Source organism: Poecilia latipinna, unplaced genomic scaffold (assembly GCF_001443285.1).
Source record: "Poecilia latipinna isolate Pla-1442-1.1 unplaced genomic scaffold, P_latipinna-1.0 Scaffold169, whole genome shotgun sequence".
Classification (NCBI taxonomy): Eukaryota; Metazoa; Chordata; class Actinopteri; order Cyprinodontiformes; family Poeciliidae; genus Poecilia; species Poecilia latipinna.
In genome coordinates this window covers 320,472-342,646 of record NW_015112785.1, presented here as the reverse complement: position 1 = coordinate 342,646, position 22,175 = coordinate 320,472, and the positions used below count along the sequence as shown (strand labels likewise).

The 22,175-nt window shown below is 40.0% G+C and overlaps 3 protein-coding genes across 5 annotated transcripts; 2 read left to right on the top strand and 1 right to left on the bottom strand.

Annotated features, from left to right (window-relative positions):
- Positions 1–225: 225 nt before the first annotated feature.
- On the bottom strand, positions 226–5,327 carry sid4 (secreted immunoglobulin domain 4). The gene is made up of 8 exons (XM_015029993.1): positions 5,189–5,327; positions 4,462–4,608; positions 4,241–4,375; positions 2,655–2,827; positions 2,365–2,551; positions 2,119–2,298; positions 792–1,058; positions 226–691 (listed from the first exon to the last, which is right to left on the bottom strand). The coding sequence occupies exons 1-8, from the start codon at positions 5,235–5,237 to the stop codon at positions 687–689; spliced, it is 1,143 nt and encodes a 380-aa protein (XP_014885479.1). The 5' UTR covers positions 5,238–5,327; the 3' UTR covers positions 226–686.
- A 679-nt stretch (positions 5,328–6,006) lies between these two features.
- Positions 6,007–12,336, top strand: mvb12a (multivesicular body subunit 12A). 2 transcript variants are annotated; one of them, XM_015029997.1, is made up of 10 exons: positions 6,007–6,145; positions 7,711–7,800; positions 8,090–8,173; positions 8,277–8,376; positions 8,469–8,598; positions 9,793–9,936; positions 10,014–10,123; positions 11,153–11,211; positions 11,305–11,370; positions 11,464–12,336. In XM_015029997.1, exons 2-10 carry the CDS (start codon positions 7,711–7,713, stop codon positions 11,527–11,529), a joined length of 849 nt encoding a protein of 282 aa, XP_014885483.1. In that variant the 5' UTR covers positions 6,007–6,145; the 3' UTR covers positions 11,530–12,336. The 2 variants fall into 2 exon arrangements, with proteins under 2 accessions (XP_014885483.1, XP_014885484.1); XM_015029998.1 differs by having other exon boundaries at positions 7,683–7,800.
- Positions 12,337–14,068: 1,732 nt separating this feature from the next.
- On the top strand, positions 14,069–22,145 carry LOC106945968 (transcription factor AP-4-like). 2 transcript variants are annotated; one of them, XM_015029996.1, is made up of 7 exons: positions 14,069–14,600; positions 17,668–17,833; positions 17,953–18,051; positions 19,276–19,446; positions 20,464–20,616; positions 20,730–20,894; positions 21,411–22,145. In XM_015029996.1, exons 1-7 carry the CDS (start codon positions 14,512–14,514, stop codon positions 21,564–21,566), a joined length of 999 nt encoding a protein of 332 aa, XP_014885482.1. In that variant the 5' UTR covers positions 14,069–14,511; the 3' UTR covers positions 21,567–22,145. The 2 variants fall into 2 exon arrangements, with proteins under 2 accessions (XP_014885482.1, XP_014885481.1); XM_015029995.1 differs by having other exon boundaries at positions 14,070–14,600; positions 19,276–19,458.
- The last annotated feature ends 30 nt before the right edge of the window (positions 22,146–22,175 follow it).

Sequence of the window (22,175 nt, the reverse complement as noted above, 5' to 3'; positions counted from 1 at the left end):
GTATATCCTTTATATGTTTGCTGCAAAATGTCTTCCTCTTTAGTCTTTATGTCCTTTATATTTAGGGGCTACAAACTTCTCCATAGTATAAAACTTTAAGCTCTGCTACACATGGCATGCTGCTGTCTCTGTCATGCAGTGCTGTGACAAAAGTTTTATTTTTTCTTGTTTTGTCGCACCTAAATGTTTCAGATTATCAAACAAATTTTGCGACCAGACAAATAATCAGAGTAAACAGAGAATGCATATTTTAATATGGAAATATAGAAGTGATATATTCCCAATATTTTCTCACATCACAAAGTAGAGCTACATTTTTGTTGTGCTATTATTATTTCAGTCTTAACATTATGTTGCTACTTTGGAAAATTAACATGTAGCAGATGGTTTTTCTCACACACTGCATTTATGTTTGTCTCAGTTAATTTACTTTATAACAGATGATTTTAAGTTGAATTTTATACTTGTCCTGACTCCTGTACAATCGGAAGGAAAAACATACTTGCATATACTGCGTAAAGTTCAACCCTATTCACCTTTAGTTCTCAGAAAATCAAACTGATGTTGTAATTGTTGGGTGAGGATTACAAAACAAATGTTGGCTTTTATTCTCCACGATACATGGACACATTAAATAGAATCTTTGCTGCAGGCAATTTTCACGCCACTTGTCGGTCCACGTTTACTCAGGCTGTTATCACAAACGACAAAAAGAGAAATCGGGGAGGTTAGAAACATGACAAGCAACGCAGGTTATTAATTTGGCAGCGCCTCCAAAAGACCAGCCTCACCTTTTATGATGACCTTTGCCACGGCCTCGCTCAAACCGATGTGGTTGGTGGCCACACATTTATACGTTCCCGCGTCGCTCTGTTTAACACTGGCTATCATCAGCTTCCCCTCCCTGGTGGTTTCTGCTCCGACCGGCAGGCTGCCCCTTCCCACGCGGCTCCAGGTGAACTGGATTGGGTGAGAGCCGTGGGCGAGGCACTGCAAGACCAGAGGGCTCCCAGGCTGGAGCCGCACCTGGTCAGGCAGGCAGGTGGCGTACGGAGGAGCTGCATGTGGACGACAGCCGTTAAAGGGATAGTTCAAGATTTTTGAAATGAGGGCTTGTTGAAAGGAAAGGTGAAGTGCAGACAACTTTATTGGTGCCTTAATTTAGGCAGAATCCAGCTAGTTGGAGAGACAACAAACAACATTTTTGCCATCTTACTTGACCTGGAAAAGGTTTGCATATTTCAAACCCTGCAGATGTTTCCACACGGCCTCAAGCTGCCAGTTTCCTGTTTATTATCTTACTTTTCAGTGCAAATGACAGGATGAAAAATTGCACAAGATCTAATTAGTCAGCTATGATAAGTACGCACTTTTACTCTAGTTTTTTGTTAACCCTTTCATGCATATTGGTCACTACAGTGGACAGCTGTCTAAAAGTCATTTTCTTGTGCTGTGGATTTTTTATGTTATAAATGCACACAGATCTCTGAAGTGGACACTAATGCATCATAAAATACACTATCAACTACTGGTCATCAGCTGCAAATGCAAGAAATTATTTTTGTTAAATCCAATATGGCCGACAGAAAAAAAAAAAAAGCATGCCGACCGACCCGGTCCCTCCTTCTATAGACGGTAAGAAAAATTATTGTGACATCAGATAACCTAAAGACCAACACTACTGATGTATTCTTCAAATAACTTTGTATTTGGAGGAAATTTCAATTGATCCCCTAAAAACAATAAAATATATTTTTTTAACAAAATATTTTTTCTACCTTCTTTTATGCCTTAAGAGGATCAAGAAAAATTTGGAAAAAAATCCTGACACAAAGCATCATAATTCAGGCATGAAAGCGTTAATCTGTGCTGCCTGTGCCCGTTAACATCTTGTGTAATTTGACGGTGTAATTTATCATGTATCTGCCCAAGTGAGACTGAATCCAACAGGCTGTCTTTTTGAGTGCTTATGACACTTGCAATGTATCAGCCAATAATTATTACATTCCAAAAAAGCCCTTTGTGATGTTAATGTTGTAATAATATTGTAGCTCTATTGCAAACTCGATCCCTCATCAAAATTAGCAACAGCAAGCAGACCCATCATGTACTACTCACTGTCCACCTCCATGTCGGTGTACGCCTCGCTGTAGCCGTGTATGTTGGTCGCATTGCAGATGTACTGTCCCGAGTCTTGGCGCCCCACGTCGGTCAGCGTCAGGACGCCATCGGCTACAGAGTGCTTCCATGGCAGTGGTGCTCTTAGTTTGGACCAGGTGATGACAGGGGTAGGGAAGCCTGGAGGGAAAAAATACATGAATGATGGAATTACAATCAGAGGATTTTCAGAAAAAACAGGCTTACCTGTAGCCGTGCACTCAATGGTGACTGTTTGTCCCTCGATCGCCGTCATCTCCTCGATGTTAACCGAAGCCACCGGTGATCCAGGTGGACCCACCACGACCAGCTCAACCTCTGCCTCGGATTTCCCCACGTTGTTGTCAGCCTGGCAGACATACACTCCGGAGTCCTCCGGGCGTACGGAAGGCCACTGAGAAAACAGTCAAACATTTTGTTCCACTTATCTGAAGTGTGTATATAAAAAGAAAAAAATTGATTTAAGTCTGATGCTATTTTTTTCTATTATGTTTCACCTTTATAATGTGGGCGTCGTTTATCTCCTGAGTTACCAGCTGGAGGGTGGAGCCTCTGCGCTTCCAGGTGACTGTGGGGCGTGGCCTACCGGTGACGCGACACTCCACTGACACAGACTCTCCTGTTCGGATACGCAGGGGCCCAGTCGGTGTCAGCTGTACTTTAGAAGGAACTAAGAGAAATATGGATGCACATAAATACACTAAACTATGGAGTTTGCCACAAAAGCAAACTTCATATATATATATATATATATATATATATATATATATATATATATATATATATAGCTTCCAAAATTAATTTCAGACCAGTCTGGCATTGTTTAAGGTCAGAGCATTCGCTACTTCAACCACTTCTTGGTCTTTTCTTACCTATTTTTGGGGAGGTACAAAACTGTATTTTAATAGAAGCCATTATTAAATTTGTATCCACCAGTTTGGAGTGTTTGGAGTCTACTTTTCTAACCCATGAGAATTTAATAATTGTTCTTTAAAACCTACGGTCTACTGTGAAGACATAAATTGACTTGATCCCAATAAATATAATCTACCAGCAGAACGGATCTTACTCTCATGTATTATGAATCATAAAAAAGATGCATACAAATAAAGATTAATACAATGTTTTCCCATGGCAAAATATGATTTAAATAGATTATACATCTGATCTGGGTATTTTCATAAGCATTAAACTGTATACTGTGGTTTAGTGGTTTGCTTACAGAGAGGGAGATCAATGCACAAGAAAGAAATGTGTGTAGGAAGGAGCAAACCAAACCAAAGTTGGGATGGGCTCAATTTAACACAGAGAGAAAGAGAGAGAAGTCTATACAATATTGGAAGACAGACCCTCTACAGCTCAAAAAATCTGGCGGTAATATTTCATGACCTGTTCAGTCTCGACTGTATTGTCTCCAAAATCACATCAGACGTTTATAAATCCAACCTTTGAAAATCCTCCGTTAATGTTATTCTGCACTCTGCAAATATATGTCCCTTCTCCTTATCGGTGCAATAGGTGAAATGAGGTTGTATATATTTACTGTATATTTACTGTATATTTATTGTTTTGACTCTTGGACCACCTGCATGTAGACTGGTACTGCTAGACTCTAATCCCGGACAAGCCCCCAAAATCTGCTGTTTCAAAAACATCACTAACACAAAAGAAAAAGCCAGCTTGTTTAAATTTGAGCACTTAGTATGAAGAGTAGGACATGAAAATTATTGTTTTTAAGAGTTTGTTAATTTTATCTTTAAACAACAATTGTATTGACAACTCATGAGAGTCATTGGGTAAAGATTTACAGATGAACCTAAAATTCAACAAAAATATTTAACTAAGCTTTAGGCAGTTCCAAATTGTGCATGGATGTAATCTAGTTCTAACGACATTGTGCAGTATAAAACAACATAAAAAAAAAAAAAGAAAACTTGACTACTTAACAGTTTGGTTGATATTGATTAAATAGAAGTTGGCTTCTCAGAAAATGTAGCTTCCCTTTCAATAAGAACTGGATCTACTTTATCTTACTTTAGGGGAATCCCATTTTCCAAATCTGAAGTTTAAAGACAAAACTCACATTTGACATTCAGCACAATGTTGGCAAAGTTGCGTCCAGCGGCGCTGTTGGCCACACAGCGGTACTGGCCGTGGTTTCCAGGTCGAGCGTTTGCAACAGTCAGCACAGACCCATCTGGACCAATCTTTACATTATCTGAATGGGAAAAAATGACATTTCAGTGTGTATTCACAGATGTTGGTTTTATAAGACAAACAGTTTTAAGTGTAATTGCTCCTGACCTGGCAAGGCCTGATTATTGGCTCTTCTCCACTCCAGCTGAACTGGTTGGACATTGCTCTTCACCTGGCACCTGAAGCTGACAGACTCTCCCTGGCGGATGGTGGCAGTCCGAGGCTCCACGGTGACAACTGGAGCCTGAGCTGCCACTGATGACAGCGGTACAGAGAGAGACAGAGGTGTCACATGTGAGGACAAACACAAGTACGAATCAACTGTGTGAACCTTTAAACAGGCCCTGAGTGACACTAAGAGTAAACAAATGACCACCCCAAAGCAAATATATCATGATGTGTGTGGTGACAATGTAGAAATTTAAACCAAAAAGCTGTCAGTAACAGCGCATTACAAACTTTGTTTCATCTGATTTTGAAATGCCTGTCTCCAGACCAGTTTAAAGGGGAACCAACCTTGTTGTGGACTATAAAAGGAAAATATATCATTTTAATCATCTTGTTTTTTTTCCCTCTTTTTCTACAATGTTTTGTTCTTTGTTGTCTTTGTAAAATACACTAAAATACAATTACGATACTCCCTAAAGTGGTTAAAATGATCCCTTCTTACACAGCTTGAATCTGAACTTCTTGTGTCAAAGGTATGGTTTTGTTTCAAACTAAGTTATTCGGCAAACAAGAACAACATACAAAAAGGACAGTAACCTTTGAAAAGCCTATGTTAAAATGAAAGGAATATAATTTTTTTCTCTCTGAATAAAAACCGAGTTCTTACCTGAGCATATCAGGGAGCAGAAGATCAGAGCTGCAGCATATGAACCCATGATGAGTAAAAAGCAGTTCCTCTGTCTCTGCTCTGCACTACTTTCTCCGTTATCACTTTCGGCCTTTAACCCGTCCTCTGTGCTGACCCCTTTTCCAAATATTGTCTGTGGGTGACAGTCACGTATTAAAAGCTGGTTATTATATATTCTATCTGTTTGTGAGCTAATGATTGTCTGCTTTCCTTTTTAGACGAATGAGTCTACAGAGCCCCTTGGAAAAAATGTAACTTGTCAAGTTTTATACAAATGGAGCATGTGAATGCAAAAAAAAAGCTATTTGTATCTTGAAAGTCAACATTTCCCATCAAAAATAAGGGCAAATGAAATAGTTTTGATTTGCACTGATATTTGAAAATGGAAGCCTGATAGTTGTTAATATTTAACATTGCAAGCTCGATTGGAATTCATCAGAAAACTTAAAAAAATATTTCCTAAAAGTATTTCTCTTTAGACCTGTAAAATGCTCCTGAAAATTACATTTTAACATCCACAAGAGTTATGACATTTGTCCTTTCCAGAATAAAGTTTTTTTGTTTGTAGTTCTGACTGAGAGGAATTTAATTATATGACAAATCATCTTGCCAAAAAAGGTGACTGCCATGTAATGTAAAAAATGTTAATATATTTTTCTTACTTATGTAAACAGCGGCTATGAATGTGTATTCCTCTTTTGGTACAACCGTGTGCCGCTGTAACAAAAATACCGCTGCTGCCATCTTGCGGTTAACATCGCAAACTTGTTCCCTCGTCATGACGTAATGCCTCGGGGTCTGACGGGAGTTGTAGTTGGGATGAATTGAGAACTTCCTGCTTCCACGACTGCGACCGAGATATTTCGGCTAGTAGCTGAGAAGTTCTTTATTCTCCATATAAGCCCCCGAAAAAATAGAAACTGATTCACAAACAAGGTAAGTGTTTCCACCTTTGTTGCTTGTATGTCACTTTATGAAACAAGCAGCGTTTGTGCCTTTTTGAGCAGGAAACAGTCAGGTTTCCCAGCTGAACAGTCGAGTGTAAGGTTGGTTCAGCTTTTACCGTTTAAATTAGTTTTTATCTGGATAAATTTGGAAATGTGACACATAGCATTACTATGCTTTACGTGACTTTATTGTTTAATGTTTAAGGGTGAGGTTGTTGTGAAACCGACTGGTTATCTTTAGAGCTACGTAAAGAAAGAGTTAATGTACCTGAATCTGACGTGTTATTGTTGTTCCTTCAAGGCAAATGAGAGTAAGATCTTGATTTGGACACATTGATTTAAAAAAAAAAAAAAAAAAAAGTACCTGAAGTATCGCCGTAAATAAATAGTTTATTAATCCATTTTCAACACAGCTTTTTATAGGGAAAATACATTGTTCTGTTTTATATATATATATATGTAGTTGTTTTTTTTTAGCTTGTTTCTTTACGTTTTGAAATTACAGGAGAGCAATTTGTTTGGTAACAGAGGTGACAAGGAGCAACGTGTTAATTTTATGAATAAGTCTTGTGTTGAGAAGCAAACTGTGGCCTTCTCCAAATCTATTCATTCCATTTTTAAGCAAATTTAAGCTAAATATAAAAGAGCTTTACAGAGGAGCAAGCTTGTAATCAACAATCATAACAGAAAATAAAATAAGAATGTAGAATGATAGTTGTTAAGTAATCACATTGAAATTTACTTTAAAAAATTTAGATCTAATTAATCGCAATACACACTGATGTAAGGAACACCAGAGAAATATACAGACATTAAAAATGTACGTTTACCCTGAGACAAATAAATTTAGATTAAATACAAAATTCTATTCATTTCATGAACTGGAACATTATAGTTATAAGAACTATTAACAATAATGAAGGGCAGAAAACAAATGGGTTCAACGTTAATTTAAAGGAACTCAGTGTTTCAGCATCATTGCAGTTTTTTGGATGTTTCTTCCAGATTTGTGGTGCACAGAAACTGAATGTTGCTGTGGTCCTCAGATCTTCAGGAATCAAACACAATAAAAAAAATAAAAAATAAAAAAAAACATCTCTCCAGCAGGAGCATTTTGCTTAAGGAAACCAGAAAGCGCAGCATTGCTATCTGCACTTCGTTAGTGTCAGTACTGCGTGTTCTAGAAGCATTATTAAAGTCTCTGCTTTGAGGAGAAAAGCCACTTCCTTTTGCTTGTAAGAGCAACATTTCTTTCTCTGAATAGTTTCTTTCTATTTGGCATTGTCTGCTGAGAACTCTGCAGACTCAATGAGATCTGCTTGTCTGAAACAATGGACTCTGCTGACCTGAGTGATTTCCCACTCGCTGTCACATGGACATAAATTATACGCTTTCTCGGTGCCAAAACGTCAGGAAGTCACTCTAAAGGGGATTTGTACATCAATCCATTGCTACATTAGAAAGTGTTGTTATTAACCTGTAATGTTTTAAGGGTGTTGAGTGTTTTAAATTAATTAAAGATATAGTTATCCTTTTTTGTTGTTTCTGTCACAGATGTCCTTGATGGATTCGGGAAAAGTCCTGCCTTTGACGGCGGTGGCTTGGACATCCAACCTCGGCTGCTGCCCCAAAGATTTCACCCTGGTAGGAAACGGCAATTTGAGGTGCAGCATTGTCTGGCCTTATTGCTTCGGTACAATTAGTCTCAGAAGGAAATCTTTTTAATTAGTATGGCTGGAGAACTGGTCAGCGAGTGACAATAAGCTCAATACTGTAAGGTTAGCATGATTTAAAAAACGACATTCATCTCTCGGCTCTGCATTTAAAGTTCCCCAGAAAATACAATACATATTTTTGTGACTTTAGCAACCAGCTACATGGGGAAAACATGATCTTCTTGTGCATTTTTCTTCATGTTCTCAACTTCCTGCAGATCAGCATCACAGAAGACGGAGCGGCGGCGAACTTCACGCGCGGCTTTGGCATGAAGTCTGGATATTACCTCTGTTACAGCAAGGTGACTCGCAGAGAGACGTTTGCTGCATTTAACAAATGCTTTAGGTTACACCACTCTGTGGCCTTTTCTGCTCCATGACCGAACCGTGTCGCTCTCCTTTTAGGACCTGAAAGGCAGTGTGGTGGTTTCAGATATTCAGGTCATCTCAGACAAGGACTCCATTCCCCACGGCTACAGCTACATCAGAGAGTTCCTTGATTCAAGTGCGTACAGGCTTGCTCAGGCTTGGAATGTTGATGCATTTTTGTTTTCGCTGCGTTCTTGACGAGCATTTTGTGTAACGCTTTGTGTTCAGAGACCTCTGTGTCCAAGAAGAAGCGGGTGGTCGTTCGCACGTCCCCGGTGGCCAACGTAGAAACGGCTGTGTTGGACATCAAACTGACAGCCAAAAGCAAAATGCTGCTGCAGCATTACACTTACGTGGGGTTAGTAGCATCCATACGGGGCAGCTCTTCATCTTGAATCTTCATGATAAAGTGTTTTCGGACACAACCCTGGTAGATTTGTTACACACACACACAGTGATGTATTTCAAGTGGTTGTTTTGATGAGACCAACTGTTTAGAGTAATGTGTCTAAGCATCTTAGTGAAAAGTTGAGTGGAAGGAAAAAGTGTGGTAGAAGACGCGCAAACCAACAGAATAAGTGCAGCTTTAGGAAGATTAAAAGGTGAGGGTAGTCAGCAAATTCAAGCGCCAACACACACAGGAGTATCCGACACTTGAGCCACAGCTGCCCTTCTTCTTATGATAAGCCACTCCTGAATAAAGAACAATTGCATAAATGTTTCTATTGGGATAAACAGAAAAAAGGGCCTCATTTCACTTAGGAGTAAATCTTTCACTTCATTGGGAACTTAGTCTTCATAGTCACAGAATTCAAATTGCTTGAGTTGTGTTGTGAAGGTTTTACAGACATTGCTTGGGGCGGGGGATGTGGACTTAAAGTTTTATCACGATATTTTGCGTGATAAAACTGACCATAAGAAGAATCTATGACGTCTTTTCTGACTGTGTGTCACAGTAATCTGTTCCCCACAAACAAATATTTCTCTTGAAAAACATTCCTATTGGTAACATGCTTCTTTAGGACACCAGCCACATGAAGAAGTGTGATTTGTGTCACTAAACTCCACACAGTAACTGCATTTTCCAATTTATTGGTATTTAATTAATGCTTTCATTGAGCAAACAGTGGTTAAAATAAAAAAAAAGAAGCAAACCTAACAATCCTGATAATATAGACAGTTTGGGGGGATTTTAAACACCACCAATTAGGATTTATCATGATGGGAACTCTTATCGTGATAAGAAACTTATCACGATAAATGATAACCGATATGATAAATGTCCACCCCTACTTATTGGCTACTTGGGAACTATGGAAACCATCATAAATATGCTCATCAGTTTGCGGCAGTGCCTAGTTTATCACAGCACTGGACTGGCCAACCACTTGGCCAGAACTAAACGCCACAGAGAATCTTATGATCAAGAGGAAAATCAAAGACACAAAACCCAACAATAAGGCCGAGAACCTCCACGTCATCCCACACTGAACATTTTAATTAACCGAGACGTACCTGTAAGTTTTTAACTTGCCAACGACTATCTGTGCAGCGACATCCATGGTTACGTGCTGTGGTGCAGGAAGGGACATTTCTCCAGCCCCACCCCCAAAGCTAAACCTCGTAGCATCAGCTTGGAGATGCGCAGTCTCTCTCTGGAGGAACCGTCCGCTCCGGCTCTTCCTTTCCGGCCCAGGTAAGAGTCCAGAGTGAGACGCTGAGACGTTGTGCAGGTTGGATGCCTCATGTGTCAACGTTTGGTTGTCGCTGCAGGAACCTTCCTCCTATACCGCAGCAAAGCCGGCTGAGTAATCGCCGGCACAGCCTGCATGCCGGGGACGTCCTGAACACACCTGCTGACAACAGTCTTCAGGCCATTACAGGTGATGAGGGAACAGTTTGGGTTTTTTTTATTAATGGTTCACTTCCCACATGACTAGAATGTTTTGTCTTGAATAATCGGATCAACTGGAATGATGACTGTTCACACCGGCCAGTAAAATGTGTCCTGACTCATCGGACATCAGGGTTTTTTTTACACGTTCATCAAACATTCATGTCTCTGGCTGATGTTTGTCACCTCTTGGAGACAGTTAAATGACAGAATGTAAGACGATCCCCGATTGTCTTACATCCTTTCTTCACGCTGTTCACTTGTGGCTTTATATATATATATATATATATATATATATATATATATATACACACACATACACTAGAGGTGTGCCGATCGATCGGCCACCGATCATAATCGGCCGATTTCCATGAAAAAGTGAATGATCGGTGATCGCCGATCACGGTCTCTTGTTGCTGATACCGATGACCTGCATCTCATTTCGCAGCCTGCCTGTGCAGCTGGTCTCTTCTTTCCTTCACAGGGCCGGCATCCTGCATGTTTTAGTTTTCTCCCAGGTGGTAGTAACAACTTTCTTGTTCTTCTTAGGCCAATAATGACCCATCATTTGATCCAGATATAGAGATGTATCTAGATCTATTTAGATGGATATATCTATCTAGATAGATCTAGATGCATATCTTTATCTATCTAGATCAAGGATGTCCAAAGTATGTCCTTTGCTACATTTTTTTTTTCCAATTTTGGCTTAGCTACATCTCTGAATATGTTGCTCTTTCAGCAATTGGCCTGTTTTTTTATCTGTATATTCAACAGTCGATTACTTCATTCGTTGATGATTACTCCAATTGTTTCAGCCCTAACTTTGTGTGAAAAATAAAGAAAAAAAAGAGCTGATAATTTTACTGCAGCCAATTAGTTTTCTGTCATTTTGGTTCAGTCGCTGTATTTTCTGGGGATGTGCCCAACAACAATGGGGGAGAAGCGTTTCAGAAATGTTTTGTAAGTTGTTGTTTTTTTAATTAATCAGAATCCAAATTTCTTTTTATTTCTGCAGCTTTAGATGGAGTCCCCTTCAGCCTGCATCCAGATTTTGATTTGCAAGCAAGTGGCACAGTAAGGTTGCTCTCTTTTGTGTGATTGTTTAATAATGTTTGACGTTTTTGACATTGAATTGCATATTATTTGTTTTCGCCATGCTTCTCTCAGGCTCTCCAGTTGAATTCCCAACTAAACAACATCCGCATAAAGTCTGTGAAGGACATTGAAAATGAGGTAGGTTCGGCTGTGATCCTTGGATTTAAGTCACGCGTCCTCAAGCTGCAATTAAAAATGAAAAACATGCTCCTTTGTTTCTTGGCTTTTCAGTACAACTACACGTTTACGGTGGAGGAATCCGCTGCCAAGAGGATCCGACCATCCATCTCAACATAAACTGTTCAGTGATCGTTCCAATCCCATTATATCAATCAACTATTTCTGTTACTTTACTGTACGTTTCCATTGGGTTTTCCAAGGTAACAGCTTACTAGACGGTGGAAATCAAGAATAATCATGTTCATATTCTAGATTCATTTGTTGAATCTACCATTCAGGAACCCTAAAAGCCATTTATTTGTATGTTGGGTATGTAAAATGAAGAATTCATAGAATTCAGTTTTCTCCAGGAAACTCCTGGTGGTTTCACTTCACAGGGATAAAGGTGTAATTAGTTTTATAAATCTCTGTATTTACTAGTATGAATTGAACATATGTTGCATCAAACCCAAGGTTTCTTTGGTTTTACTTGTAGATTTTAAATATATAGTATTTGTATCCTAAAAAGGAAATGCACTTTGTCACTACAGATGTTTTTTTTTTCGTGCTCTTTTCTGTTTCCTGTAATATTTGTCTGTTCTTTAGCTTTAATATTTTTTGTCAGGATTTTGACAGAGCCCTAAGCCTCGTTGATGGCGCTAACTCCACTGTTACACTAACATGTCTTGAGAGACATGGTCCAGTTTTCTTGAAAGAAAAGCAAACTTCTGTTGAAACTTTGTGATTTTATATGTGCTTCTGCACAGAAAGACGTTGGCATTTTTTGTTAGGACCAAATATTTGTTGTTGTTGAACTGTATTTTTTCTGAGCTTTAGAGTAAACTCTTACAGATTGAAAAATAAAGACCTGACAAAAAATAACTTTTGCACATCAGTTTTAGTATGTTAAACATAAAGACGTGCTTACATAAAGCAAGACTTTGCAGAAGACTGAAACTGCCAACGATTTCCTTATATGTTTGCTTTAAATTAGAAAAATGTAATTAGAACATAATACATGGTTTTGATAAATAGTTCTGCAATTTTTTTCATTAAACTTTTTAGTTCAGTCCTGGTACCAGACCAAGCAAGCATACTATGAGGAGAGGTGCTTTCTTCTTTTTTTTTAAGAAAGTAGCCAATGTTAAGTCTGACTTTTTGAAAACAAAACAAATTAATAAAGATTTCAAGGTGGATTCAAAACTTTGCCATAATGTTGTATTTGGAAAGTTGGAGTTTCTGCCTCATAAGACATGAATAATGCTTGATAAGCTGCTTCAAGTGTCTTAAATCGGAAACAGGACTGGATTCAAAGGTGAATCGAGTTAATTTTAAAATTATCTTAATCAAATTTAGGGTGTTTCATAAAGCTAAAAGTCGGTTCTGAATTTGTTCACAACAATCTTTGAACACTTGAAAACCGAGACAAATTCGTGCCCCATAAAGCGCATCCTGATTGTTGTAATCTATTTCTGTAAAATGCTGCCACCTGCTGGACTAAGCGGGGATATTCACACTTTCTACCTCCAGTCTTCCATACGGCATGCTATGGTTGCCTTTGTGAGAATGCTGTGTAAAGGTAAATGTCTCCCTGAAGAAGACAAATTAAATTTCTTCCCATGTTGGACTTTGTTGGCTCAGCTTTACACTTTTAAGATGACGCAGGAATAACCTGAAATAATGTCTTCAGATTTAGATAAGTATGTTTAAATGTCAATCTCACCATCAGATTGACATTAACCAACTGTTTAACTTAACATTGATTCTCAATTAAGTTTTGGTATTAGTCCAGTTGTTTTTTTGTTTTTGTTTTTTCTAATAATCTAAAATGATTACATCGTGAAGACAGTCTTGGCTGTTTCCACAAACTTTTCGTTAGCCTTTTTAAAGTTTCGTATTCCTTTAGGCAAACTAAGTAAAGTTTTTTTTTATAGAGCACCTTTCTGAGATACAGTCACAAAGCTGTAAATAGAACTGAAATTAAATTACAACTAGTTGTTTTAGTATAGACCAAATAAAAGTGACTCAGAATGAAATTTTAACAGACAAGCCTAGTACAATAAAAAAGCTTAAGTAGTTTTTAAGAGCTTCCACAGAGACAACGAAACAGAGTCTTAGAAATATCCAGACCCATATAGTTGCTCTTAGTTTTTCTATCCATTTGTCTAAACATCCTCATCACAGTTTTATGTTTGGCTAAAATGACACAAAGACACCTAAAGATCAAAACTTTGATGATATATCAATCTTAAATTAAAAAGTATCGTTATCAGCATCGGTATTGGCGATACAGACTCTATATTTACTTGGGATTGGATCGATACCAAAATAACGCAGTATAGCTCACCTCTAAATGCAGGTGCAGTCAGAACACCGGAAGTCACTGAGCTCATTCAAGACAGCAGATATGTTTCTGGATCCTTGCCAGATTTATGCCTCTCGACAATCCAGTCTCCAAGTCCACAGAGAGTTCAGCTTGGCGTTTCAACGCTGTGAATAGTTCGGCAAATATATTTTCTTGGTTTTCTGTTTTTAATAAATTTCCAAAAAAGATGTTGACATGGGACACAAAGTACTTTCTGAAGTGTATTGGATATACACTGTCCAGTACACACACACACATGCTTTCTTTGTCCCGCAGACGGTTTCCCAGTTGTCTCCTGCAGTTCTAATCGGTACTGTTTGTTCAGTCGTGGCTAATTTGCGGAACTGCAGTCCCTGCTGCAGAGCTTCAACAACAGAGCCCTGCTTGTTCGGTTTTCCGGAAAACCAGCTCTGATTCCAACCAGCTGTTTCCCGCCTCACACAGATCAGCTGCGCACACACACACATACAGAGTCGTAGTAGGCGGAGGCTGGAAGGCAACACACATACACACACACACACACGCTGGAGGGAACCCCATCAGCTGTGGAAAGAAACACCTCGATTTTACTTTTCGTTTTTCCTTCCCTCCTTCTCAGATTGAATTTTAGAGCGGGGTTTTAGGAACTGCGCTACCTTGGGTCGCCTTTGCGGGTTCTGCGATATTAACGAAAAACACAATACTTCAACGAGAGCACACGAGTGGGAAGGGGAAGAAAACAGCAAACACGAACTACAGAAGGTGGCTTTGAAAGCATGGACTATGTCAGGATGCCGACAGAGAAGATAACATCCCTGCAGCACTTCAAGCGGACGGAGAAGGATGTTATCGGCGGGCTTTGCAGGTGTGTAAACCGCGTAATAATAATTTGTGGTGCAGCCATACCATGTGCGTGAAGGGTTTTTCATGTGGCCGTAGCGTGTGTGTATGTGTGTGTGGTGCAGAGGGGACTTCGAGTAGCATGCTAGCTGTTAGCTACTGGCAGCTGGAATGTGCTTGTAGAAATTGGCTGTTTTTGTCACATTCGCGCTTATTGAGAACTATTGTATATTGTTCTAAATTTAACCTGTGTTAGATGCGTTATTTATGTAGGCGAAAGTATGTAGATGGGTTCTCTGTGAGACAGCGAGATGGAGCGAATACGTTCATGTCCAGATGGACGCCAACCACGTGGTAGTTATCATGATCGCCGCTGCCGCACCAAATCATGTTTCAAATCACAATAGTTTATTAAAACCCAACTAGTTTCCACTGAGCAACATTAATAACCACTTTCTGGGTGGATGTATACCGTTTGGGTTCGTTCAGCAGGTTTTCGGCTTCGGTATTTGTGTGTTTAAACAGCTGCTCCCTGTAGCGGGCGACGTTGTCATGTGCTAAAATTAGCTTAGCTTGGCTAGCAAGTCATATGTCGCTGCGCACTTTAGTAGCAACCATATTAACTGTGACTGGGTTTCTTTAAACCCGTGTTCACGATATATTTATTTTTTAAATAAGTCGCTCAACACAAGCTAGGGTACACACATGAGCCTTTGACTAATAGCAGACAAAGCGTTAGCTCAATGCTAATGGCGTACAGCATTGTTCTCGGTGCCAGGGGGCCTGCTGCTTCTGCAGGTGGTGTCACATTTCACTAACCGCTACCGTTCGAAGACGCGCCCCCTAGCGGTAGAAATGAAAGGAAGCGCATTACTCCAGAATGTGACATCATTCTACAGCTGGCTTGTTGTTTTTAAATCTCTTTTCTGAGACTTGTTTTACCTAAGTTGTATATTTTTTTTAGTTATTTTGAACTAAACATGCTTTGTTTATATTAGCAAGACATTATATGAATGATCAAATTTATTTATGGATGTAAAACCGTTTTAAAAGTTGTAATTCTGGCAAAATTGCCAACTTTTAACAAAATGTAGGTGTTACCATAAAGTGTTGGCACAATATGCGAGTCTTATACCTTCGTGGTTAGAGTAAGTCTCAGTTAATTGAGCTGGAACTGTTTTCAGTGCGTTTGTTACTATAAAATATTCACTGTTGTTTAATGTTTTTTTTCCACACAAGTCAGCCATGGTTTGGTTTTGAGGTCAGGGCTGGTGAGAAACCTATTCCTTCAAAAATCCAATATTCACTGTTTCAAATGTCATTCAGGGTGATGGTATTTGGCAGTCTTATTCTGAAACAATTAAAAAAATGTATGTTGGATATCAATTTTTATTTTTTTTCTCTCTGTATACAGATATTTGAAAACAATGAACCAATAAACTGTGGATGATTAAAAAATAAAACAAGAGAAACTTAAGGAAGCTTCTGTTGCACCATAATTCAGAATTTAAACAAAAATGCAATTCACAGCTCTGATTTCCAGGGAATAAAATAAACTTCAACGGTGTGAGTATTAAAAAATTGCTTATTGAAAGTGTTTTACACAGAAATTCTCCGGTGAGGAGAGTCTCTTTAATCAGTGAGGGTAAATGATTGTAGGTGAAACCTGATCACTAAAAGTTTGTCACCAGCTCACTCTTCTTTCTGAGAAAAATCCAAGTAGAAAAACAACAAACGCACTCAAATTAACCTCCAAGTTGGTGTTTTAAACTTAAAAAACTGTCCATTTAATAAATAAAAAAAAAAAGATTATTCCAGATTTTCTGCTTTAGAAGCTATCTAATGTCAGTGAAACTGAGGCCTGCATTAAAAATCGATTGAAGTTTCTCACTCAGACAGTACGGCTGCTCAGCGGCGCCTGCGAGCTTTTGCAGCCACGTGAACCGTGTTGCTTCTGACCTTCCGACTTCAACGTTGCCGATCCGGTTCTTCAGGTTTGTTGTGACCGTTTATGTCGTTGGTGGTGCCCCCGCCCCCTCGCAGTAAATGAGAGCGAGGTTTTTTTACTAGCACGCCGCCCGGCACTGTGAGCTGGAGGGGGGCAGCAAGTTCAGCCAAACCCGTGACCTGTGGAGCCAGACATCAGGAATGTGAAGAGGTCACCGTCAGAGCTATTAGTTAAAGAGGAAGTTTTTTTGTTCCTCTTAGTTGTGCGTTTTTTTTTTTAAGGTAAAACTTAAAAAAGGTAAAACAGATTACAATTTAATTTGATACAGATTAAATTGTAATCTGTATCAAAACGTATTTTATTTCCCCACTTTTTTTGACGTTTTTTCACTTAAAAATATACTTGAACTTTTTTTTTTTGTTTTTTTCTTTGTTGTTTTTTTGTTTAGGCTTACTTTGAAGGGAGATAAAACAAGGCATCAGTTTTAGGATATTAGCTTTTAATGACAGATTCAGCTCCATCTTCATATTCCCTCTTCCCACCAGTTACCCAGCTTTTCTGTCCCTTCTAGAGAAAAGTCTAGTTTATTTGTACAGCAACACAGCAGTTCAAATGCCACCATCAAGCAAACATGCAACAAATATGTTGATCGATATTCCATGGACAGGTTTTTCTAGGCTTTGCTGAGACATTGGTTCTTCAATCCCCTGGAAGTGTTCTTCAGGTGACAGAAGGCCGACTTTGTAACTGTCTTTATGTGACGCTGGAGGCTCGGATCCGAGTCCATCCCCACAGCCGGAGTTCAGGCCTGACCACTAGTTTGTAGCTGTGACAACAGAAGCTGTGCGCTGACTCTTTAGGTCCAAAGATGATCCCCGCAGCATGATACGGCCTCTGCCGTGTTTCAAGTGGTGGATTCAGTGATTTGCAGTGTCAGTTTTCACACATGTACTTTGTTGACTAATTAGGGGGCTTCTTGGTTGCACTGGATTTTTTGGGGGGGTTACATGAAATGCATGTCATTCTTTGGATTTGTTTTTCTAAAAAAAAAAAAAAAGCGCTGAAGGTGTGCAGATGTGGATAACTAAGACGTTTTGTCTCTTCGCGGGAGAACATTTTTAATCCTCCTTCCAATGTCTTTCAGCCTGGCGAACATCCCCCTCAGTCCGGAGACGGCCCAGGACCAGGAGAGACGGATCCGTCGGGAAATCGCCAACAGCAACGAGCGGCGGCGTATGCAGAGCATCAACGCCGGATTTCAATCCCTCAAAACACTCCTGCCACACACAGACGGAGAGAAGCTCAGCAAGGTAGCTCCTCTTGCGCTGTAATGAGCAAACCCGGGTCTTTAAAGTTTTATTCCTTTTTCACTGTCGATATTTAGAGTTTTTCAACCCTAATTTGAGCTGCTGGTTTCTCCTTTTACCAGGCCGCCATCCTTCAACAAACAGCGGACTACATCTTTACCTTGGAGCAGGAAAAAACCCAGCTGCTGACCCAGAACAACCAGCTCAAACGCTTCATCCAGGTTGGGATCAGAACTCTAATTCTAGATTTTTGCATGTGACTGGAAACGTTGTCTCTAGTTTTATTGGTTTTAAGCCTCAGTGTTGTTGTATTTTTGCCTCTTTGACATTTCCTGCTTATGGAGTTTCAATCTTAATATTTGCTTGCCTCACTGTGTTGCTATATCAGCATTAACATCAATATCGGCCGACGTTGGTCATTTTCTAACACATTAATATCCAACCGTTAAGTAAAGCTGGGGCAGTGTTAATAATAAGGGTCAGGGTGGCCGTGCATCCTTAAAAAGTTTAAGTCATGCATCTAAAATTAAGACTGTAATGTATCAAATTCAATTCTTAAAAATGTCACAAGTCTTAAATTTGGTCTTGGCGGCATTATTCCATCTAGTATCCTTTTTTTTTTCCCCTCCCAAAATGTCTTTTTTTTTTTTTTTTGTTTGTTTGTTTTTGTTCAGGCAAAGATTTGAGACGTCCTCATTGCATTCTGTGACACAAGGCTGTTGATGCTACAGCTAACAAGCTCCTAATATACCCTGTCTTGCTTGCTGGCATTTTTTCTGCTTTTATAATAAATAATTGCAAATTTATGGCCACTTGGCTGAAGGAAGTTTGTACATTTAAGAGGTCTTAAATTTCATTCATGGTGGTCTTTAAAAGTCTTAAATTTGAGTTTGTAAAACCTGCAGAAACCATGAATCCATGTAACATTTCAGCCCAACATTTCAGAAGGGTTCCCATCTAAAACGGTGATTAGCAGAATAATTTTTACGAATCTTTATGTTGATTTCTTTACATCTTATTTTGATTGAAATCAAAATTAAAACCGAAATTTCCCAGCCACTTTAAAACTTTGGAGTATGACATCTCTGGTTAACTCACCCTATAGATTTTTCTCAGCCAGCATTATAATTATTAAAAAAAAAAAAAAAAGTAAAAACTCACCAGACACCACTAACTAGTCAGACGAGAACTTGTCTGACAAAAATGTCGTCCTGCATTTGATCTTGAAAGCAGGTGTTGGTAACGCCTGAGCAGCATGTGGTGGTGTGTGTTTTATAGCCGGAGGTGTTTTTGTTTTGTTTTGATCATTGAGGTCTGCCTTGCAGACGCACTTTCAGCTCTTTTTTTTTTTTTCTTTCATTCTGCCTCCAGTGCAGAGTTCTGGTTCGATTCGGTCGCTCAGTTAGGCGTCGCGCGTTTACAACGTCACGTTTCGTTTCTTGCAGGAGTTCAGCGGCTCCTCACCCAAAAGGAGGCGAGCCGAGGAGAAGGACGAAGGCATCGGGTCTCCGGACACGCTGGAGGAGGAGAAGGTGGAGGAGCTGAGGAGGGAGATGATCGAGTTGCGGCAGCAGCTGGACAAGGAGCGCTCGGCTCGCATGCAGCTGGAGGAGCAGGTGATCTCAGCTGTGCGTTTAATCATTATAAACTCTTCCCCCGTGTATTTGAACCCTGTCCTCGATGTCGAGCCAATAGGGCCCTTGAGCCACGCTGTAGGAGAGCAAACACTCAAACACAATGCTGATTGTGGCGCCGACACATTTATCAGCCCGTCAGCCACGTCCTGATCGGGTCACATCCTGGATCTACCTGAACAGCAGGTGCTGCACACAAGCAGAAACTCAAACAAGCACCTTGAACAAGAGGGGAGGGTGTTGAACACTGACGGCTGTGTGAGCGTAATTATAGACTCGACCAGAATTTCCCAGTTGCGAAGTTGAAGGAGTCGCCTACATCTTGAGAAATAGTTTGATCTCTTTAAAGTGAGCTCATTCTGTCACAAGTCCAAAACATTTTATTCCTTTTTGGAGTTTTTAACATAATTTTTAATGAACTGTGTGTATACGTTAGTGTAAATTTCCTCTTGAGTGTGTGAAGCTCAGAGCAGCTTCCAAATGTTTATTTGAACACTGTTTATGTTTTAAATTAGGGTTGTCCTGATCCAATACAGACATCAGAAATTGGTTAGATATCAGCATGCATCTTAAACTAACTTAATTACGTGTGATTCTAATTGTATTTCTTATTTAACGGAAACGCCACTATTCCAGATTTGCGTGTTTTTTTGTTTGTTTGTTTTTTAACTTTAGCGGAATATTGCAATAGTTCTGCGCACGTTTGTAGCGGGAATACTAGGGAATCTCTTTGCAGGGTGCTGAGAAAAAGTCTGGTTAATAAAAGCTAACATTTACCGTAGAAATGTCTGTAGGCTCCAAACTGGCTCTCTGGGTGGTTTTATAGAGCCAGTAAAGAACTAAATCTAGTTAAACACTTTATTGGGAAAACCTTAAATTAGAAGTTCCTCTTCTTTTTCTGTAATTGATGCGTGTTGTGGGTAAAATACTGTGCGGTCACATATGCTCCACACCCCTCTTGTGAGGACGCGCTCTAACTGGACTGATATCTGCTCGTAGGTGCGGTCTCTGGACGGCCAGCTGCACCCGGAGCGTCTGAAGGTGATCACCCAGCAGGTGGAGGAGGAGCAGGCCCTCATCCAGAGCCAGACGCTGCTGCGGCTACAGCAGATCCACGCCGCTGCAGCCGACAGACAAACACACAGTCCTCAGGTCAGAAACGCTCCACTCTTCCGGGGGTCCCTGTGCTCCAGATCGATGAGAATCACTGGGGGAGGAAAAATGAGATCTGGACTTTGGTTTCACTTTGATCTTCTGTCTTTTAGGTGCTGGCTCCGCCCACTCCGCCTGCTCCAACCCACCACCCCACTGTCATCGTCCCAGCTCCAACACTAAACCAACACCATCACGTCACTGTGGTGACCATGAGCCCATCTGTCCACACCAGCACCGTGTCCACTTCCAGACAGAACCTGGACACCATTGTGCAGGTTGGAGCTTGTTCTAGAGCCAACGCTAAAGCGCTAACTATAAACATTAGTTCTGCTAGCTCTAAAACGCCAACTCTAAAAATGTGTTCAGCTAAAGTGTTAACTATGAACATTAGTTCTGCTAACTATAAACATTAGTTCTGCTAATGCTAAATGCTAGCTATAAAAGTTAGTTGCGCTAAGTCTTAGGCGCTAACAAAAGGCATTAGTTCTGCTAAAACATTTAACTATAAACAATAACTTCACTAACGCTAAAGCGCCATCTATAAACATAGTTTTGCTAATGTTGAAGTGCTAGGCTGTCATGGTTTTTAGCAGAAACTAATGCTAAAGTCCTAAATTCGACCAATGAGCTTTATTCAATTGAAAATCTTACAAAATAACTGAGAAAATTATAGCGTTTTACTCTTTGCTAAAATGCTAAACCGCTAAGCAAAAAAACACTAGGCCTGCAGTTAGCAGATTTGCGCCCACCTCTGGTAACGATGCTCGTGTTTTTTGCTCATCCCCTCCCAGGCCATCCAGCACATCGAGCGCACCCAGGAGAGAAGAGGCAGCTCCGAGGACGAGCAGAGGAGAGCCGTCATCGTCAGCCCCACCCACGTCGCCATGGACACCGCCTGCTCGGACACAGACACGGACACGGAGGGCGAAGACTGTTTGATGAACTGACCCGCTCCCACCCACCCTGAACTCCTGCCTACCCCCGCCCCTCCAACACGCACACAAACACTTAAGACACCCTACTCACTGTAAGATTCCCTCCAGGAGCTTGACTACTCACGTTAATCTGTCTTTGGCATTACCTAAACTCCTAAATCCAGTGGTTTAAGCTCTGCGTCAAGTTTTGTACTGTAATTTTTCAGAGTATTGAAGAGGTAGGAGGGTCAGCGTGCAGGATCCGTTGGATCTCTGCAGCTACTTGAATAATCAAACGGTCTACTTGTAGAAAAATAAGGAAAGAAAAAAAAAAAAAAAAAAAGGCTGTTGGCCCCCTGATGTTTCTCGTTTGTGCGTGCTCTCCTCATAGTCCCTGAATCATCGTCGCCCTCTTTCTGTCACTCCTGACAGTGCAGCTACAATCTAAAGGAGTCAATTTATCAGAAAGCTGAATGTAACGACACAATAAGCAAGGAGATCCTTATTCACATGTTTTGTTTTTCGTATATTTCTGGTGGCTGTCAAATCTTAAGCTATTAAATACTAAATTTCACAATTTGAACCTACACATAAAATCTTATTTACTTGAAGGAGAAAAAAAAAGAGGAAAAAAAGCTGTTT